Genomic DNA, 19854 nt, shown 5'->3' with positions numbered 1-19854 from the left:
ATGGAAACAGTTTGAAAGACTTTTAAATACACATGTTAACATAAGTATCTGAAAGACACTTGGTCAAACTAGCAGGATCCTTGGTATTGCTAATCTCACTGCTTTAATGCAAGTGGACAGAGGTTGGGTGGGCTGTTGGTATTTTTCATACGACTGCCATTGCCTTCAGTTTTTGACTTTGTCTTGAATGACCATAATTCTGAGGAGTAAGTGTGTACCACCAAATGCACTGTAAGGATAAGCACACTGTACTTGTGTTTTGGAGAAGTGATTAGAGTAAGCATGATGAGAAATCTGTCCGCAGCTGGCACATGTGATACACATATTTACATTCTTACAGCAGAATACCCTTAATTGACTAGCAGAGCCAAGTTCCATCATAGCTACAACAAGAGGGGCAATACTGGCTTTATACATCACATTCCTTCATAGTCCCAGGTCATGGATGATTTTCCTGGGTGATGTGAGTGCTAAAGACACAGGTAAGTGCTTGGCCAATTTAGGCCTAGTAGCAAATAATTATATAAAGGAAGTTTTAGACAGTAAAATTATCATCAATTCACCGGGGGGGGTTTACATCCTTTCTATAATTTAGCTTGTTTTCACAGCTACACGGAAGCTATTTGTACAGGCTTTCTAAAGTCTTCCCACTTCAGAGAGGTGATGGTAAAGATACCTGGTACTTGCCAGCAAACTGATTGCAGGAGAATGGAAGACTGTAAGCTGATTTTAACTGCTGGTGGTTCGCGCATAAGAAGATGAGGGAGATGGTGCTATGACATAATTTTAGAAAAAACCTACAGCTTTGTGCATTAGGAGGTCTGATCTATATGAATAACCTTGACTATTGGATTGTATGATTAAATTGAAATTAAAGTATGTAGTGTACGCCCCCTGCTGGATTTTTTAGTATTTTTAGTTCAAAAAAATGCAGAGTGTGTGTGTGCACGTATGACAGTAAATGTGTTTAGCATGAGTGATAAAGAGAACAATATGTTAAGTCAGCATAGTATATGTTTTACACAGATGGACCATCTCCTGGCTTTTCTAATGTTTCTGCACTGTATCTAAAATTCAGTGCTATCTAAGGTGGTTTATTGGCAACTTGATCCTACTTTTAAAGGCTAGATCAATTCATTCTGTGCAAGATTTTCAAAATAATCTCAGCAGAGCCATCACCTACTTTTTAAAATTAAGTTTGCATATAGCTTCCCCCGGCAGGGAAGTACTCCTCTTTGAAAGTACAATAATTGGATGGATGCCTTTCATCAATTCTCCCTTTGTGTGACATTTCCAATAAAGTGTTTAAACATATGCTCAAACCCGTGCAAACTCTTGGATACATGTAATTAGGTATAAAACTAGCCCACATGATTCAGCCTGTGTCATGCATTTAAACCTGGCCTGGCTTACAAGAGAGAGTTTTAAAGTGTCCAAAATAAAAGTTGGCATTGCTTTATGTGAGGTGCATTTAAAAGCCACATTTGGTTATGCTAAAATGGCTCTATGTCTAGATAAAGCCTCGGTGGAGTTAACATAGAATCATAGACTAGTTTGGGTTGGAAGGGACCTTTAAAGGCCATCTAGTCCATCCCCCTGCAATAAGCAGGGACATCTTCAACTAGATCAGGTTCCTCAGAGCCCTGTCCAGCCTGACCTTGAATTCATTTCCAGGGATGGGGCATCTACCACCTCTCTGGGCAACCTGTTCCAGTGTTTCACCACACTGATGGTAAAAAATTTCTTCCTTATATTTAGTCTAAATCTGCCCTCTTTTAGTTTAAAACCATTACCCCTTGTCCTATCGCTACAGGCCCTGCTAAAAAGTCTATCCCCATCTTTCTTATAAGCCCCCTTTAAGTACTGAAAGGCTGCAGTAAGGTCTCTCTGGAGCCTTCTCTTCTCCAGGCTGAACAACTCCAACTCTCTCAGCCTGTCCTCACAGATTATTCCAGACACTAGTGGAACACTAGAATTCAGACCTATTACGTTAAGTCTGCTTTGCAATTTCAGCTGATGCTACCGTATCAGCTCAACCTAGAGAATTCTCCCACTTCAATACACTGTCACAGCAGTTCAGATGACAGTTTAATCCTCTGAAGAATGAGACTATCTATGCTATTTTTAATGCATCTAATAAGGAACATGGCAACACATTTAACTTAGATCTAGTCTCAGAAGGTTATTTAGACTCCTCCACAGAAAACATAAGGTATTTTTCCAGACTCAGAGGGCCTTGGCCACTTCTTCATAAATTATGAACCCAGTTTCTATGTCCGCTAACAATTCACTGAGGTGAGGAACTGCTCCTTTGTAAAATCCTTTATAAAGGCATTAGTGTGGGATGTGGTGCATGCACAGCGTTTCAGCAGCACAGAAGTTGGTGTTGGCTTACCAATACTCCTGTACCGAGGAGGATTTGCTCTTTCATTTCGCATGTGGTGTGGGAAAGGCGGTGCCGCCTCCACAGCACAAGAACCCAGGCCTTTCCTCACCCGCCGAGGACTGCCCGCGCGGGGCTGCCACCCTTAGCCAGAAGCGCGCGGCTGCGGAGACCGCCGATTGGCTGCGGGCAGCTCGGAGGGCCGGGGGGAGATGGCGGGGGGGTCGGGGAGGGGAGATGGCGGGGGAGGCGTTGTGCTGCTGGTGGGAGGAGCCGGGCCGGCGCGGGAGCATAGTCTGCCCCTGCCTCGAGGTCCTTCTCTCCCCTTGTAAATTCCTAGAGTTTTTCAGGAATGAAGAAGCCTTTTCATTTTCATTCCTTTCGAAATCGTCCTAATTGCTGAGTTGATTTTACCTCTGTTATTTGACGAACAGCGCACTGTTGTCAGCCTCAGGAAGTCTGCAATGATTTAACCCCTGAAAACCACCTGAGGTAAAAATAAAAGTTATGTCGTATAATTCATATTGAAGGATCAGTTGTAAATTTCGTATTAACAGTTTAAAAGGAAATAATCTTTTATGGTAAGCTAACAAGAACAGATTTAGGGTTAGTAACTACAAATGAATTACTTTATGATGGTGTCACTCACAGGTTGGGTGAGGACAGCATCAGATGCTGGCTTTTCAGAACAAAACTGCATGAAGTCGCACAGGTCTCACAGCAGTGTCTTGGAGGACCATCACTCAGGGACTCCTCAGCTTTCAAAGTGACTGGGCATGTTTTCAGAAACGTAAGACATTCATTGGTCTCAACCACCACTCAGCTAGCTCAGCATGTCAGTTTATTATGAATCATTTTGTCACCCCTCTGTAATTTGCTCATATTTCTAGAAGCCTTGGAATGTTACCGAGAGTACAGATAATAAAATTTTGTGAAAGACGACTCATATGCAGCCTGATACATATTCTGTGACTCATGCTGGCCAAAGTAAACCTCTGTTCAAACTAGCTTTGACTTCAGATCTACTTAAGTCATTGGAAATCTTTCAGTTATTATGGAAATGGCTCCCGTTCCTGCTCCAGCTGTTCATGTGACAAAAAATACTGCTTTCAACTAATTCATTTTAGCATGTTAAGAATCTGTTAAAAAAATATTCATTGTGCGGGGGGGGAAAAGAGTATCTAGACCACGGGGGGGGGGGGGGGGCAGAATGTACAAATCAAGGGACAGTTCATAGAAGCATTGCTCTTGTACAAATAGTTGCAGACTTCATGTGTGCAGTACCACATAAATTGATTTACAGGTCTACCTCAGTAGTGGTCTATGTAATTGAATCTGATCAGTGTTCAGCCTAGTCATAGTTTTGCTTTACCTTGTGAATAAGGACCATTCTGAGTGTCTGTGACCACAGCTTTCCATCCTCCCACATCAGTTAGTTAGCATATACTGTTCATTTTCCTTGCTTGCCCTGCAGCCCATTCTCTGCTGCTTCTTGAATCTCTAGGTCCCTCTCCCCTCAAGCTAATGGCTTCAGTTCTAATGTCAACCCTGTCTTCTGAAGCCTATGTTTTTCTTTGGCTAACTCTGAAATACCTGCATTTTTCTATAAGACAATGTTTCTTCAGCTAAAACCCTTTTTTTCTGCTCCTCTGGAGTACATGCAGATTTCTGTTTCCCTGGCAGCTGGCATGAGAGGCACTGTAGTTACCAGTTTTAATGATCACTGAGAGAATTTAGCTACCATTTGAAATTAAAGACCATTAGCAGCTTTCTAGCTGTCACTGCACTGTATTTGCAGCCAAAAATCGCAGTTGCTTCCCACTTTTCTGTCTTGGACCAGCTCAACTTCTTTTGACCAGTGCTACTTGCTTCTTTATCACTTTGCAATCTCTTTAAGCCTTGTCGGGAACTCTTGAGAAACCATGCTCTGATCTAAACTACATCAGGGCTATACGGAGGGGCATAACTGTACCATTTGATGTAATGCTCTTTTGTCACTTTCATTTCTTCTGTCTGGCTCCCAATCTCTTTGGTCCCAGGAAATAATATGGTTGCCACAAAGATGGAGCATACTGCTAAGGATATTTTATGACTGACATTTTAGATAGCTAGGTACTTAACACACCTTTCATTTGTTTTCACAATCATTATGCATTTCTGCAATAAATCGATCAAAAATTACTGTCTGAAGCTGTGGGAACTATCTCAAGTAACGTACAAAGCATACGTTTTTATTTCCAGACAGATCTTAACTGAGAATGGGTGAAAGGAAGCACCACTGGCGTGTGTGTGCTGCGCTTCTTCCACCTGGTACAACAGCAGCAGGTTCTACATGCAGTGCTGCTGGTCCCATAGCAACCGGTTTGTTTACCTTCCATGCTGTTCTGAGCCACCTCCTGGAATATTTGGTCACACTTTTAAAAAGAAACTATGTGCTGCCGCTGTGGAGATTGAGGCTGGAAGACAGCTGGGGGCAACCCCCCCCCAGTGAAGGGGAACTGAAGACGTGGCACTTACTTAGCTGGGGTTTGACCCTGGGAGCAGTCCAGACTAGAAGCAGTATCAGCCAAGAGGTGTGTGAGATAGAAGGGGGGGGATTGTTTTAAGGGTACCTGTGTGGTCAAAGCTGTGTGTTGCTGAGGAGCAGCTGTGTGCATTTGGGGTGAGGGGCTGTCTCTGGAACACTGGATGAGCATAGTGCAAGAACAGGAAAACTGGTAATCAAGCTGCTGTGACTTTGCATGTATTTTGGGCATTGATTTCACCCTACATTAAACCAGTGTCCCCAGTATGCTTTGTTCTTTGTTCTGCTTTAGCCCTTCCTAGGCTTTTCCATTTCCTCATTTACCTGCTGTATTTCCTCCTTCAGCTTTTCAGGTCCTGTTTTCTTTTTTTTTTCCTAATGACCATTACTTTTCTTTTTTAGAACCTAGAGTTCATCCACCTCTCCGGCCATATTCTTAAAAGGTGTTTACTTCTCCAACCTGTGTGAGACTCTTTATGTTTTATATTTGTTTACTTTTTCTCAGTTTTCTGTGATTGTCCATTTAGTAATTCCATCCTTCCTCACAGGTCTCCTTTTCTTTCCTTTCTCTTCTCCCATCGCAGACAGCCCATCTTTTCCTCTCAGATCCACTTTCAAGCCTCTTTCTTACTCTCTCACCTCCTAGCTTCCATTCTCAAATTCTTCTGTTTCTTCATTCTCCCACTCCAAACTCTCTCCTGCACACCTTAGCAAAGTCTTGGGGAGCCTTGAGCAAGAAGTCTTTTTTTTTCATACCTGTGTCAGGAGGGATATGCAAGGCAGGAGAGGCGGTGGGGTAGCCCTGTATGTTAGGGAGTGTTTGGATAGTTTAGAGCTTAATGATGGTGACAATAGGGTGGAGTGTTTACGGGTAAGAATCAGGGGGAAGGCCAACGAGGCAGATATTGTGGTGGGAGTCTGTTACAGACCATCCAACCAGGATGAGAAGGCAGATGAACTGTTCTATAAGCAGCTGGGAGAAGCCTCATGATTGCTAGCCCTTGTTCTTGTGGGGGACTTCAACCTACCGGATGTCTGCTGGAAATACAATACAGTAGAGAGGAAACAGTCTAGGAGGTTCCTGCAGTGTGTGGCAGATGATAACTTCCTGACGCAGCTGGTGAGTGAGCCAACTAGGGAAGGTGCCCCGCTAGACCTCTTGTTCACAAACAGAGAAGGACTTGTGAGCCATGTGATGGTTGGAGGCCGTCTTGGGCAGAGTGATCACGAAATTATAGTGGTTTTGATGATACATGGAGAAGTGAGGAGGGGGGTCAGCAGAACTGCTACCTTAGACTTCCAGAGGGAAAACCTGGGCCTGTTTAGGAGACTGATCGACAGAGTCCCCTGGGAGGCAGCCCTAAAGGGCAAAGAAGTCCAGGAAGGGTGGACATTCTTTAAGGAGGAACTCCTAAAGGCACAAGAGCAGGCTGTCCCCAGGTGCCAAAAGATGAGCCGGCAGGGAAGAAGACTGGCCTGGCTGAATAGAGAGCTCTGGCTAGAACTCAGGAAAAAGAGGAGAGTCTATGACCTCTGGAAGAAGGGGCAGGCAACTCAGGAGGACTACAAAGGTGTAGCGAGTTTGTGCAGGGAGAAAATTAGAAGGGCCAAAGCTGAGCTAGAGCTCAATCTGGCTACTGCCGTAAAAGACAACAACCCCATGCAACGCTACAGGCCTGGGGAAGAGTGGCTGGAAAGCTGCCCAGCAGAGAAGGACCTGGGGGTATTGGTCAACAGCTGCCTGAATATGAGCCAGCAGTGTGCCCAGGTGGCCAAGAAAGCCAATGGCATCCTGGCTTGTATCAGAAATAGTGTGGCCAGCAGGACTAGGGAAGTGATTGTCCCTCTGCACTCGGCACTGGTGAGGCCGCACCTCGAATACTGTGTTCAGTTTTGGGCCCCTCACTACAAGAGAGACATTGAGGGGCTGGAGCGTGTCCAGAGAAGGGCAATGGAGCTGGTGAAGGGTCTGGAGCACAAGTCTGATGAGGAGAGGCTGAGGGAACTGGGGTTGTTCAGCCTGGAGAAAAGGAGGCTCGGGGGAGACCTTATTGCTCTCTACAACCACCTGAAAGGAAGTTGTAGAGACATGGGGGTCAGTCTCTTCTCCCAGGTAACTAGTAACAGGACGAGAGAAAATGGCCTCAAGTCGCGCCAGGGGAGGTTTAGACTGGATATTAGGAAATTTTACTTTACTGAAAGGGTTGTCCAGCATTGGAACAGGTTGCCCAGGGAAGTGGTTGAGTCCCCATCCCTGGAAGTATTTAAAAGACGTTTGGATGAGGTGCTTAGGGACATGGTGTAGTGGTGGTCTTGATAGCATTAGGTTTACGGTTGGACTCGATGATCTTAAAGGTCTCTTCCAACCTATACAATTCTGTGATTCTGTGTAATTTTGCAGGTAAAAGGGGCAAGAATTCTTCTCACCCTCGTGGACCTGTCTTCTCCCCTTCTTGCTTCTGCAGCCAAATATAATGCTATTCCTGTTTTCAGCTTCCACATTCCAAGAACTGACCTGCATTATCCAGGAACTTTCCAAAAAACAATGGCCAGACTGTTGCAAGCCCCACCCAAGTTTCATCCCTCAGAATGGGACACTGCAAACAAGATGCAGTGTGCCAGTACAGAGTCTCAGAAATCCAGGTCAGAGCGCATGATAGCTGAGAGTCAGAGGCTGCTGGATGAAATAGAAAAGACAACTCAGAAAACCCAAAGTGATGTCAACAAGAAAATAGGTAAGCCCATGTGTTCTGCAAGTGTTAAGATGTGTTATTTGAGCTATATGTTTAAGATGGACTTAGAAAATTAGTTGATAGTGAATATGAATATATGTCAATGCCATGCTCTCTGATCTCATGGTAAAATTCAAAATATTTTTAAAAATATTTTGAGGCAGATTCTTTATTTTATAACACATAAATTCTCCAAAACACACAGAAAGCTATTCCAACCAAACCTCCTGACACAGGGTTGCAAAACTGTCTCCACACATCAACCTACAGCACTACATGCCCTCCACTATGGAGTAAGTCTATTTTTAGCTATATCTAAGATCTGACTCACAGTGCTCTGGCATATAAGATGGGCTTGTATTAACACCTGTTTGCAATTTTCATTCTGCAGAACAGAGACAGGAAGAAATAAAATTCTGGAAGCAAGAATTAGATAAGAAACTTGAACAAATTGTTCATGAGACAGAGGTACTGTTGACTTTCAAGACTAGGCTGGAGAAATCTTTGGAGAGCTGCAAAGAGCCACTCATCATTGCCCAAAAGTGTCTCCTGAATAGGTGAGATGATTAAGAAGAAAAGCATTCAGGGAGAGAAAAAAAAATCTAGGTAATGAACCTTTAACAAATAATAAAGGCTGCAAACTAAGGGCCTGCCTCTCTTTGCAGTGGAGTCGCAGTCCGATTTAGGTGTTATAACACTGGGGAGCCAAGGCCATAAAGGAAAAACTTCCTGTGTGGCAAGGAAAAGCCTTCATTTTGGAAAGCTGGGCTTCATCATCTTCTGTTAGCTGCAGGCATTTGAACAATGTGGCTGATGCCTTTTCCTCTTCTTGTTTAGGCAGAGGCGAGCTGGGATTGACTTGGTGCATGATGAAGTGGAACAGGAACTGGTGAAGGAAGCTGAAGTCCTCCAGGGGGTTATTGCTTTGCTTGGACATACATTGGAACAAACCAATGAGCAAATCAGGTGCAGAGGCAAAGAGGGTAACTGAACACTGATTAGCTGAAAAGTAGGACAACCATAATCCTGAGAAGTTGTAGGGTCAGGCTGAGCACAGGTCCAAAGTTACCTTCAGTGCTAAACAGTTACAGGAGGTCAGTCCTAATTCATGCCATTTGATCAGTAATGGTGAGAAGTTCTGTTTGTTAGAACTCGAAAGTACTTGCACATGATCCCTGGTCTTCTCATGATCCATTCCTGTGCCTTTAATTCCTATGGGAATCGTACCATCAATTTATATGGAGGCAGCTTCATGCTCTAGATTTTGAGACTTTGCAACTAACGGTTCATACATGAAGAATTCCCTAACAGCATTTATATTACCTAATGCATGTTTGCATGCATGTTAGGGACAGCTGTGAGTGCCTACACTTTGTCTTAGAGTCTGGTTGTTGTCTCCTCCTAGACTAAACCGTTCAGCAAAATACAACCTGGAAATGGATCTGAAGGACAAGTTCACAGCTTTGATGATTGATGGTTACTGTGCTAGCTTGAGAAACAACACTCCTGATATCAGATACGCTGATACTGCAGTGAAAATAGAAGGAAAGTAAGTGGAAGTGGTTATTTAGTTCAATTAACATATGATAATTATACAGCTAGTACGAGCTGTTCCAGTAATAGCAAGATTAAAGTAATTTTGTGTAAAACAGACTGTATCTATCCATCTGTTGTAGATTGTTTTTTATCCTTCTGCCCATCACTTTAGTATCTGTGTAATATGCCTGTGAAATAAGCCACAATAATCATGTTCCCAGTGAACTGCAGTTTACTAAAAGTTTTTGAGGCTCACAGTTAGATAAGGAAAAATTTCACACATTGCTTAAACACAGAATAGATTTACTAATCTAACTTCCTCTCCTCTCCCAGGGTGTTCTAGTGGGGAGAATGCTGGACTGGGACCGATGAGGTGTGGAGTCAGTTTCTGACTCAGTCATTAACCTGTGAAATGCACCCCTTCTGTGTGAGTTAGTCAGTGTGAATGGTTTAGATGGAGAAATAGCTACCACAGAAAAACAGGCTGAAAAGAGGAAACATACTGAGAAAGCAGTGTGTGTGAGACAGTCTCCCAAGGACACCATTGGCTCTGCAAGAACTGACAAACTTGGAACACCAAGAGACTGACAGCTCTTGCTGCTAGCACATTAGCGTGCATCAGCAACAGGTTGTGTAACTGGGACCACACCCAGAATGGTGTTGGCTGCTGTATGCAAATGACAATTACAGCTTTACATATCCACCCCATGAAACAAGGAACCCTCTGAGGACCTTTCCAAACACCTACCTGCAAGCTGCTGATTGCCACATATGACCCTCTAATTCTGGGGATACAGTTGGTAGTTGGCTTCCCAACTATTGCTGCAACCAGGTACTATAAGTGACTGTCTTATAGATGGTGAACTGTGTGAGAGAGTAAGTGAATGCTTTGTGTGAATAGTTACCTGCTATTAATAGTAACAGCTGAACTATATTAGTAATAACAGCCTAATTAATGAAAGGTGTTCTGAGAAATACTGGTTATTATGTGTGTTTCCCCCCCCAACAACTTAATCCTTTATCAGGGAAAGGAAAGTTATAACAAAGTTGGTCTGTGACTTTAGAAATTCCTTTCCATCGTACCCTTGTCTACTTCATTCTGAAATGTTTGCGACAGAGAGGGTCTTTATTTTGTATCTGTAGAATTCCCAGCACAACTGGCACTTACTGGGATATGCAGTTAACAGTACAGATTTGTTCTTGGTTTTGTGGAGTAATTATAGGTTTATGAAGTCACAGAGGGCTTGACGCTGCCAGTTGATGACCTTTTATTTTGAATCTCTTTCAGTGTTGTTAGCCCTGAAGACTGGATAGATTTCTCAAACATAAATGTTGAAAAAGCTGACAAGCAGAGAAACAATTCTTTGGCACTGAGGGCACTGATTGATGGCATCCTCTCACAGACAGCGAATGACATGCGCAAGCAATATGAGATGGTGAATGTTGCGTTTAGAAATAGGGTGAAGGAAGTCAAGGATGCCAAGCACAAGCTAGAGACACTCCTTGCAATGGTAAGTGGTAGGGGACAGTCAGCAAAAAAGTGGAAACAATGGGCTTGCGTTATCTACCAGTTTTCTCAAGGCAGTGGCTTGAGCTACGTTGCTTTAAGATTTTTACCTTTGCAATATTGGCAACCCCTGCCACATTTTCCTTCCCCTCCACCCCCCAAAAAAAGTCATCTTAGATTTTATTTTGTCCGCTCTGTGTGCACCACTACAGAAGTAAATTTCTGGAATCACTCTGTGTAAGTGTTGCTGTAGACATCAGTAAAGTCAGGATTTCCCTTGTGATTTTTAGTTACATGGGGCTCCTACAGAATTTTCATGATTGTGACATAAGAGCCTAATAACTTATAAAATCAGGATCAATGTGCTTGAGATTTGATACATGAAAACTGAGTGTTAATATTAAAAATTAATTGCTGAGCGTAAATCTCCAGTTTCACTCAGAACCGTGTCACCTGCTTTCCAATGAAGGAATCGTAATCCTGGCTGACTTTTGTAAAATATCCTTTGATCAAATAACACCTTAACATAATGAGTGTTACTGTGATTGACTGTTATTACTGGAACTATTAAAGTAGATGTTGATGATTTCACCCATTGTAAGAGACAGTGTGCAGCACTTCCTTCTGTTGGATTTGTTAAGGTGATGGATGAGACTGCCTCACAGGAGAAGAACATTGCAGCCTTAAAGAAAGCAATAGCTGATAAAGAAAGACCTGTTAAAGTGGCTCAAACCCGCCTGGAAGCAAGAAACCATCGCCCCAACGTGGAATTGTGTTACGACACAGTGCAATACAGGCTGATTAGTGAAGTTCAAGAGATCACAAAAAATATTCAAAGGCAAGTGGAAATTATGAAAGAGGGGAAAACCTGGGGTTTTTGTGGGAAATTATGGGATTACTGGGTTAATTTAATGAGTCAAAGTAACATTGGGTCCCAGCTATTCTCCCTGAAAGGTTGGGAATTGCTTTTCCCTTAAGGGCAGGACACTTTAAGGGAAGCTGCATGGATATTGTCTTTCTGTGAATCCCCTTCCATCTTTTTTTTCACTCAGAATTCTTATCCCGTATGAAAAAACCTATCCGTGTATTTTCAACTAATGTCTGTCTGTATTTTCCCTGTTAGATTAAAGGACACACTGACACAGGCTGAGACAGAGCTGAAAGGTCTGAGCCGCCGACAGCTTTCCTTGGAGGAGGAGATCCAAGTCAAGGAGAATACATTGTACATTGACGAAGTGCTCTGCATGCAAATGAGAGAGTCTGTTTACATTAACAACTTCTGAAGCCATCATACTGGGAGATTGCGTGTGCTCCAAAGAGCCAGCTCCTGCTGAAATTTTATTCACAAACCTTCAGATATATTGGTTTGGTTCAATGCTGTCCTGGTTCTAGTTGTGCAAGGTAATTAAAACAGGCCTAGTATTTACAGCTATCTGTTTCACAGCTATCTATGCTCTAGAATGCCTGATGAAATCTCCCACTTGGCAATAAAATTCCAGAATAAGAAGAAATGTCCCTTCTTCCATGTTATTTATCTTGTGTGCAACCAACGGTATCTTTTGCCATTGAAAGCTCTAGAAGCTGTGGAAGCTAAAGCAGGAGTCTCCTCATAAGTCACTTGTTGGAAAGCTGGGCAAGTGGGAGGGGTGACTCTCAGGACTAGCCATGGTATGTTTTGTTCTTAACATCTGCTGTTAAGAACTAGGCACAGGGTGTAAATCAAACTTAACAGGAGGTAGGGACTGGTGATGCACTGGATAGTGCATCTAACTGCATCTGAGTCAAGATCAAGCCAAGGCTGACTTTAGGCTAATCACTTCCTCACTCCATGTCTCAGTTTCCCTATTTGTAAAATGCAAACAGTGAGATGGGCTTCATTGGTAAGGTGTTTGAAGCTCTACAATGAGAAGTGCTGAAAAAAGAGGAGGGCCTTATTTTTACTAGAGATGCTTGTAAGGGTGGAAAAGGGCTCACTGCTTCCTTTGGTTCTGGTGAGGAAAAATAAAGCAAGGGAAAGAATAAATGATGCTGGAGACATAGGAGGCCAGTTCCCAAGTCCAACATTTTAATGCATGAAGTGTAAAATTGGCCCTTGCCTCTCTCTTGCTGTAATGGTATCTCACTTTCAGACGCACTGCTGTCAAGATTCAAATCCCTTACTAATCCCCTCCAAAGGATCCGTTCATTGCTTGCAGATGTCACCGGGTGTTCTTCTCTCTCCCTGTGGTTTACACCATTGGGTAGGTGATGACAAAATAACTAAGCTCTGAGTCAATCAGGTATTTGAACTTCCTGTAAATATCGTGCAACAGCCGATCCTCCTCACTGGTCTCTTGTCGGGCTGTGTAAATCCTGACCTGTATGCATGAATGACAGTCATGCCTCTCAGATACATGGAGCAGGCTCAGCCCATTAAAGCTCGTGACAAGAAGCCTCTGTCACTAATGAGGAATCTAGAGAAGCCAAATTCCTTGGTTTTGAGTAAAATCTTGAGGTTTTTACTCTGTTTTCACTCCAAACATCATCTCCTGACAAAGAATTTTTGGGAAGAGCAAGGTTCCTGATGCATTCCTGGGATCTGCACAGATCAGGGAGGATCTACTGAATTCAGAATCTAGCATGCAAAGTAGCATGACAGCATGGTTTACACCAGCTACAGTTGTGGTCTGACCCCAGTTCAACACAGCATCCCTAAAGAGTGAAATGTGTTCTTTTTGCAGTTTAGTGGGATTCAACCCACATGCCTCAATTTAAGCATAGACGTAAGCACTGGGCATAGGAGATGACTGAGAATCCCTAGCTTGAACTAGTGGTGACAGAGGGAACCGCAGCCTAAGAAGGACTTGTAGAATTGTTGGGGCTTGTTATTAAACTTATATACTATTCTGTAAATGGCTAAGGAGGTTGGAAAGCCCCATTTCTGTGAGTGGTTCTCAGGCTCCTTATAATGCTAAAACATAATATAGAGAAGGTAGTTACGTTAACTTTCCAGAAGTGACCTTTCTACGGGAAGGGGGACCTCACCTTTCTCTGGGTATTGGAGAGAAGAAGGGAATGGGAGTTTTATGAATGGGAGTTTAACGAAGCACGAAGTCTTACCTTTATGGTAGTCAAAATGCATTTCCTTTCTGCACGGTTTTGTAGCAGCCTCTCCATAAAGGTGACACTTAGAAATGCCCAGACTTTCAGAAATAACAGCCTCTTGCATGATAAGATGAGCTGTAGCAGCTCATCATCCAGCAGCTCATGGTCATTGTTTAATTCAAGTGTTAATTTCTTGAAAAAAATGAACAGTTAGTACTACTGAACAGAGCTTGTGAGCGCAGTAACTAGAATTCAATAAACAAGAGTTTCCCAATTTTACCAACAGAAGTGACTGTCAGCAGATCAATTTTGTACCTTGACATTAGCAGAGAAACCGTTTTGTATTATGATAATAGTATATGCTACAGTAATCTCCACTCTCCTGTTAAGATCGGGCGTTCCCTTGTGCCTTACATATCATCCTAAGAGATAGACAACTTCTATTACCACTAGAAGATGCTACACCCACAGCTCATGCCATGATCTTATTTGACATATTAGAAATTATCCCAGATATGAGAGTAGATCCAAAGACAATTTCTAGAAAGCTTTACAGATCTCTGGTGTTTACTGGAAACTCTGCAGTGCAAAAGAACTTAAAGAAAGCTGTCAGCAACCATCAGGTATAAGGCCATATGCTTCCCTCAGGCAAGCAAAGACCTGATGCTCATTTACATGGGTCAGCTGTTGCACACCTTTGGTGACACATCCTTGGTGACACCAAAGTGCTTTGACATGGGCACCAGTTAATTTACATGTGCTGTAAGACATTTGTGCATTGCCAAAATGGAGCAAAACCATCAGTGTAGGCTGATGCAGGCTGCAGCTCTGTAAGCAAACAAGGTGTACAGACTATTTTCCTCATATGCAGATCTCCCTGAAAAAGGGTGGGGTTCAGAAAAATGTGAAAGGATAAGAAAGTTATCAGTTCCTAAACATGAAGATGTCTAACCAAAATAAGCCTAAAGCTTTCTTAGAAAAATTATGTTTTCCTGCCTGAAAGGCTCTTTTTGTTCACAGCTGACATTACAACCACCAATATTTTGGGTGTTTTAGCTTTTTATGAGGGCAACCTGACATCAGCCTGACAGCGAAGACTAGCCTAATGGGGATTGTAACTGGACAAGGATAATTACCAGAACTAGACTATAGCTGTAACACTGGAATGGCTCACTTAACGAAAATTACCCTCTGAACATAAAACTGAAGCGGTCAGGAATTCCTGTTGATGACTGCTGTTATGCAGAAGGCCTATATGATTACTTTGCTTAGCTTTGTGATACTGCAGTAAGATGTCACTATTGTTTTCCTTACCTGCAGAACATGCCAGTAGGCTGGGAGGAGGTTGGCGAGGGTAGGTCTTATTGTCCAGTCTGGGTCATTGAAATAGCAGCTCCGTAGACTGATGCTTCTGACTGGGATCTCCACTAGCAGGATCCTGGCTAGGTGATCATGCTTCATGACTCTTTCAAAGAAGAAGTTCACGTTCAGTTTTGGGGCTCTCTTGACCAAGTTTGCCCATGACATTCCCCAGACCACTTGCCCATGAGGGTCATGGATATGACATTTGATATTCAAGGTGCACAGGGAATGAGCGCTGTGCTCCCGCAGGATGTCCAGCAGTTCATCAGAGATGCAGTTATAATTGAAAGTCAGGACGACCAGGCTGTGGAACTTTGACATAGTTTGGTGGAACAAGGTGCTGCTGTAGACAGGAAGGTGGAGACTGAAGAAATCCTCAATATTGATTTCAGATATAAAGCTTTCATTTGTCAAGCAGCTCAGAGAATTCAGAAGCTCACAGCCTTCTTCCAAGGTTACTCTTGCTCCTTTTAAGTTGAGATAATCAAGCTGTTTGCTCATTCTTTTCAGGAAGGTAGCTAAGTTCTTGATAAACTGAGCCCTGACCAGGTTTTTCCAGATCAAGCGGTCTAATTCCAGGTACTTGATGCTCAGGGATACTAGGCGACTGTTACACTTACCCAGGCGTGAAAGAAGACCTCTCATAGTCACTTGAAATTTTTGTGTAAAGGCAGTATTGTAAGGATTTGATAACTTGATCTCAAGGTGCTCCAAATACTTGCCAAATTTCTTGACATACCATAGTGCACTTTGAAACTCCGATGTGTGTGCCCTTGATGGTCGGCCATAGAATGTGATGGTTCTGCTTCTCCAGAGGGATCCCGAGTACATGGCCCAGCTCCATTTTTTACAGACCAAGGCAGCCTGAGATCTGTCCCTGTCATCTAACCAATGGAAGACATGCCTCAGACAGACATCAGGTAGATGAGCCCAGGAGCTCTGCTCAGGTTCACTGTCATCTTCCATTGAGAAGACAGTTTTTCACTTCTGTTCTGGGTGTTGAGCCAAACCTAGATGAAGAAAGCTGTGGGTAAATTTCTTGCCATTCCCAACAGAATAGGCTTCTAAGCAAATGGATGAAAGTTTGCTTCTTCACATTCAAAACCAAAAATCCTTTCTTTGTCTCTGTACTCAAGCTGTCAAGGTCAAACAAGCTTTTGGGTCTAAACTGTAGTCTAACCTAAATCAAAAGGAAAAAAAAAAACAAACCACAATGAGTGAAGAACAATCACAGTACAACCACAGGACACAGCTATTAACTTTCTGGCCTTCAGTCTAGCTAAACAGTGAACTCCATTAACTGCTGATAGAGCAGCCACAGCCTCTAGAAACCTTTGGTTAGCATCACCTGTAATTGATAATGGTTTGTGGCCTGATGCCTAGTGTCTAAAAGTATTCAGTGCTTTGGGCTGTACACATTTGAACAGTACTGTTGGTGCAAAACTAGTGCAAATGACTTTTCTTATCCTTCTGGGATACTATTCCATGACAATCATCTGAGGTAGTACCCTGCCATAGATTAAGGTACAATCCCTGTTGAGAGTAATAAGCAATATAAGCTGTTCCATCACTCAGTTCAAGCAAGATGTTCAGTCATTGTGCTCCAATGGACAGGGAGAAAGCTGGTGAGTAGGGAGACCAGCTCGGTAGTGGTAAAACAAGTAAGTGAACAACCACAACGCAAGAAGTTACCAGTTCCACTCTTAAGGCTGGACTGTGTAAGTATTCAGCTCCCTGTGCACTCTTCCAGCTCTCATAGTCTCCCTCCAGAGTTCAAGATTTGTTTTCTCTACCTCCGACCCCTCCCTCCGCAAAGTTCAGCCATTGCCATGGAGCAAAGAGGTAACGTTTGTGATGTCATGACAACTGAATTTATGCAAGAGCAGTGAACAAAGCCGACGAGCCAAGTTATTTGGGCTAAGGTGAAGACAGTGGAAAGGAAAAGCAGACTTGTTTGATAGTCCCTTAGGAAGTGACAAATACAGGCCCTAATCTACAAGCCAGGTGCAGGCTGTATGTCTTTTGTCTTGTCACTTTTCACCAACCAGAGAAATGGATCAAACAGCTAAACAGCAATAAACAGCCAAGAAGTGAAAAGATGCGTCCTCTATCTTTTCAGCTACAAATTGCTGCTAACTATGCTGTGAAATGCAAACTACATCCCCCTGGCCTGTTAGGTGCTGGTTTTCATGAGGGCTTTTACAGATCAAGCTATTAGTTGGCTCTGCGAACAGCCAAAGGGCGTGGAAAGCTAGTGTTTTGTTAGTACCTTTGCGGAGAGGCAAAAATTCAGAAGGTATTTACTTCCCACCTCTATAGTGCACGTGTCTTATCATGTCCACTTGGTAAATTACTCCTTAGCTTTTGGGTGTGAAACTGGAAAAACATCTAGTGATACCTTCTTATGGTCTACCCCAAAATCAAGGCTTATTGGATGACAGGACTACCAGACGATGCAACTCAAAAGTACATGATGCCAATCTCCAAACCCTTCCTCCTTTGCCTGTGCTGTTCTGTTGGGTAACAAAGTCGAAATAGATGGAAACAACAGTGGCACCATAAGAAGATGAAGAAAACATGCAGGTCCCTGAGAGTCTGTTTACAACTACAAAGGCTCAGATATTTCTATTTTAATTTTATAAACAGGCATGAAAGGACAGGCTGACTGCCCAGGTCAGCTTCAGCCTGCTGCTTCCCTTTTGGCCTACAGTCCTTCTGTCACACATTCTCTCTCTGCCTGTATACACTGTCTGTTCAATTAGCACCATGCCTGTTCTTAGGGACACACACCCCCCCTCATCCAAAATGCCAATCCAAACCGCCAGCTCTCAAGAGAACCCTTAGAAACTGAGCATGTGGATCTGATTACCACCAGACTCCACCTCTTGTATTTAGTACCCCCCATCTCCCTCCAAGAGTTCTTTGTTTTGCAGAACTGTCAGTCATTTAGAAGGTCGTTAGATGAATGACCCCATTTTGCCTGTCCAGACAAAGATCCAAGCCAAGTCTTAAAATATGGTGGCTCAAGCTGCAGTTTGCTCGTGAGAAGAACCTGAAACCTTCCCTATGGGGGGAGGGGGGGCGGGGCGGGGAGGCATAACACATCTGCAACTACCTGGAAGCCGTAAAGCCATTGGGCAGAGAAAAGCAGAACAGCATATACAGCTGTGATACATAGAAACACGTCTATTAATAAGGGATATTTATTGAGCTATACTTGTCCATATTATAGTGTGTGAGTACAAAGGGGTACAAACACCATCACATGGAACTTTTTTTAAACCATAGCTCTTAGGAACTTTGGTGGGAATCAAGAGGTATCCTGCTGTATTACTGGGTTGGCTTCCCCGTGGTTCTAAGCCAAGTCTTAGCTATGGAGGTGTCTCTAGCTGTCAGCTCCGAGTTTAACTTGGTGGGGGGAACCAAACCAAACCTTTGGAAAAAACCCAGAAGCTGCTACAGGTCTTTCCCGAGCAATTTTTCAGATAGAAGTGTTTTAAAGAAAAATGCTTTGCAGGTCTTATTTTCCTCTAGGGTAGGATAAAAAAAAAAAAAAAAACAAACCAAACGAACCCCAAACCCAAAACAAACAACATTCTCTGCACTTGGCCTTTTGTTTTGAAAGGGCTAAATCCCTGACAATCCCTGACTAAGACACAGACTTGCATTTTTTTAGTTTCACTCGCATCCTTGTTCTCTTTTGTTCTCTTCCCCTGCGAAGATAGTTTTGGTTACCTGCTGAGCAGAGTTGATGGTGGGACATTTCCTGTGACTTCTTACCTGACAGGACTAAACAGGCCTTGAGCTTGTTAGGCTTCCTAATTAAATCACTGATAACAGGAACTCAGGACGATTGTGCCAAAGCTAAGCACCAAAGAACTAGCTTAAATCGACCCCCTTGTAACATTCCGAGGCCGAAGGACTGATGAGCTAATTCAATGACTATATATGGACAAAGGAAGCCCAAAGTTCAACTAACGGACAACGTGAGGAAGACTATGGAAGACCACCGGGCGGGTGAAAAGACCCTAACCCTAATTTTACTGCGCATGCTTGGACTATGTAAATGAATTCCGGGAACTCATCACCATAAAACTGTCCTTTTCAGGAAATCTTATGAATAGGTATGATTTTTCTGTATATGAACTGATGTGTTGTGCTAACCTGGCGGAGCACTTGTGGCGGAGTGATCCCCAGTGCTGCCCAGCGCTGCAATAAAGAATACCTGCTTAACAGTCATCCCGACTATCGAGTCCTGATTTCGGCTTTTCACGGCAACAGTTTGCTGCCCGATTTGCTACAGAGGACATCCCAGATGGCTTCCAGTACAACACTGTGCAGTTACACCAGCTCTCTCCTCCAGCAAGGGCTGCAGAAGCCCGCGGAAAAAAAGCCAACAAACACACACCTTCTAAGACGTTGGCTCATAATTAATTACCAGAAGTAACAGGAGCCGTGGCTTGGATACCCGAGTGGGCAACCCAGCCTCCGAATCCTTTCGCTGCTCCTGCTGACGCAGATCTCTAGGCCACAGGCACGCAAAGGCACGAAACCGGCGGGGGGGGGAGGGGGCAGTGCCGCCGTGCTCAGGCACAGTCGCCATCGGCGTCTCCACCGCGCCTGCAGCTGTGCGGCGAAGGGGCACGCAACCGCCCCCACCTCCCCCGCCTCATCCTCCGCTTTAGGCCCCAGCCCCGCCCCCCCAGGCCCGCGGCCCAGCAGCCAG

The 19854-nt window shown here is 43.6% G+C and overlaps 2 protein-coding genes across 3 annotated transcripts; one reads left to right on the top strand and one right to left on the bottom strand.

Moving 5' to 3' along the window:
- The first annotated feature begins 2748 nt into the window (after positions 1-2748).
- TEKT1 (tektin 1) lies at positions 2749-11984 on the top strand. The gene is made up of 8 exons (XM_072881904.1): positions 2749-2875; positions 7401-7642; positions 8031-8196; positions 8477-8605; positions 9045-9188; positions 10464-10686; positions 11324-11520; positions 11806-11984. The coding sequence occupies exons 2-8, from the start codon at positions 7453-7455 to the stop codon at positions 11963-11965; spliced, it is 1209 nt and encodes a 402-aa protein (XP_072738005.1). The 5' UTR covers positions 2749-2875; positions 7401-7452; the 3' UTR covers positions 11966-11984.
- FBXO39 (F-box protein 39) lies at positions 2767-19814 on the bottom strand. 2 transcript variants are annotated; one of them, XM_072881903.1, is made up of 4 exons: positions 19537-19814; positions 15081-16308; positions 13782-13958; positions 2767-2870 (listed from the first exon to the last, which is right to left on the bottom strand). In XM_072881903.1, exons 2-4 carry the CDS (start codon positions 16092-16094, stop codon positions 2853-2855), a joined length of 1209 nt encoding a protein of 402 aa, XP_072738004.1. In that variant the 5' UTR covers positions 16095-16308; positions 19537-19814; the 3' UTR covers positions 2767-2852. The 2 variants fall into 2 exon arrangements, with proteins under 2 accessions (XP_072738004.1, XP_072738003.1); XM_072881902.1 differs by lacking the exon at positions 2767-2870 and adding an exon at positions 12807-13039.
- Between the last annotated feature and the right edge of the window lie 40 nt (positions 19815-19854).

This window comes from Ciconia boyciana, chromosome 17 (genome assembly GCF_034638445.1).
Source record: "Ciconia boyciana chromosome 17, ASM3463844v1, whole genome shotgun sequence".
Taxonomy (NCBI): domain Eukaryota; kingdom Metazoa; phylum Chordata; class Aves; order Ciconiiformes; family Ciconiidae; genus Ciconia; species Ciconia boyciana.
The sequence above is the reverse complement of the archived record's forward strand: the minus strand, read 5'-3'. Positions and strand labels throughout refer to the sequence as shown.

Excerpts from the sequence above, each read along its gene's own strand:
- FBXO39 (XM_072881902.1), bottom strand. The coding sequence starts at position 16,094 with ATGGAAGATGACAGTGAACCTGAGCAGAGCTCCTGGGCTCATCTACCT. Across the intron at positions 13,959-15,080 it reads CCTACTGGCATGTTCTGCAG|AAATTAACACTTGAATTAAA; the intron begins GTAAGGAAAACA and ends ATTTTTTTCAAG. Across the intron at positions 13,040-13,781 it reads GCATTTTGACTACCATAAAG|GTCAGGATTTACACAGCCCG; the intron begins GTAAGACTTCGT and ends TCATGCATACAG.
- TEKT1 (XM_072881904.1), top strand. The coding sequence starts at position 7,453 with ATGGCCAGACTGTTGCAAGCCCCACCCAAGTTTCATCCCTCAGAATGG. Across the intron at positions 7,643-8,030 it reads TGATGTCAACAAGAAAATAG|AACAGAGACAGGAAGAAATA; the intron begins GTAAGCCCATGT and ends TTCATTCTGCAG. Across the intron at positions 10,687-11,323 it reads TAGAGACACTCCTTGCAATG|GTGATGGATGAGACTGCCTC; the intron begins GTAAGTGGTAGG and ends GGATTTGTTAAG.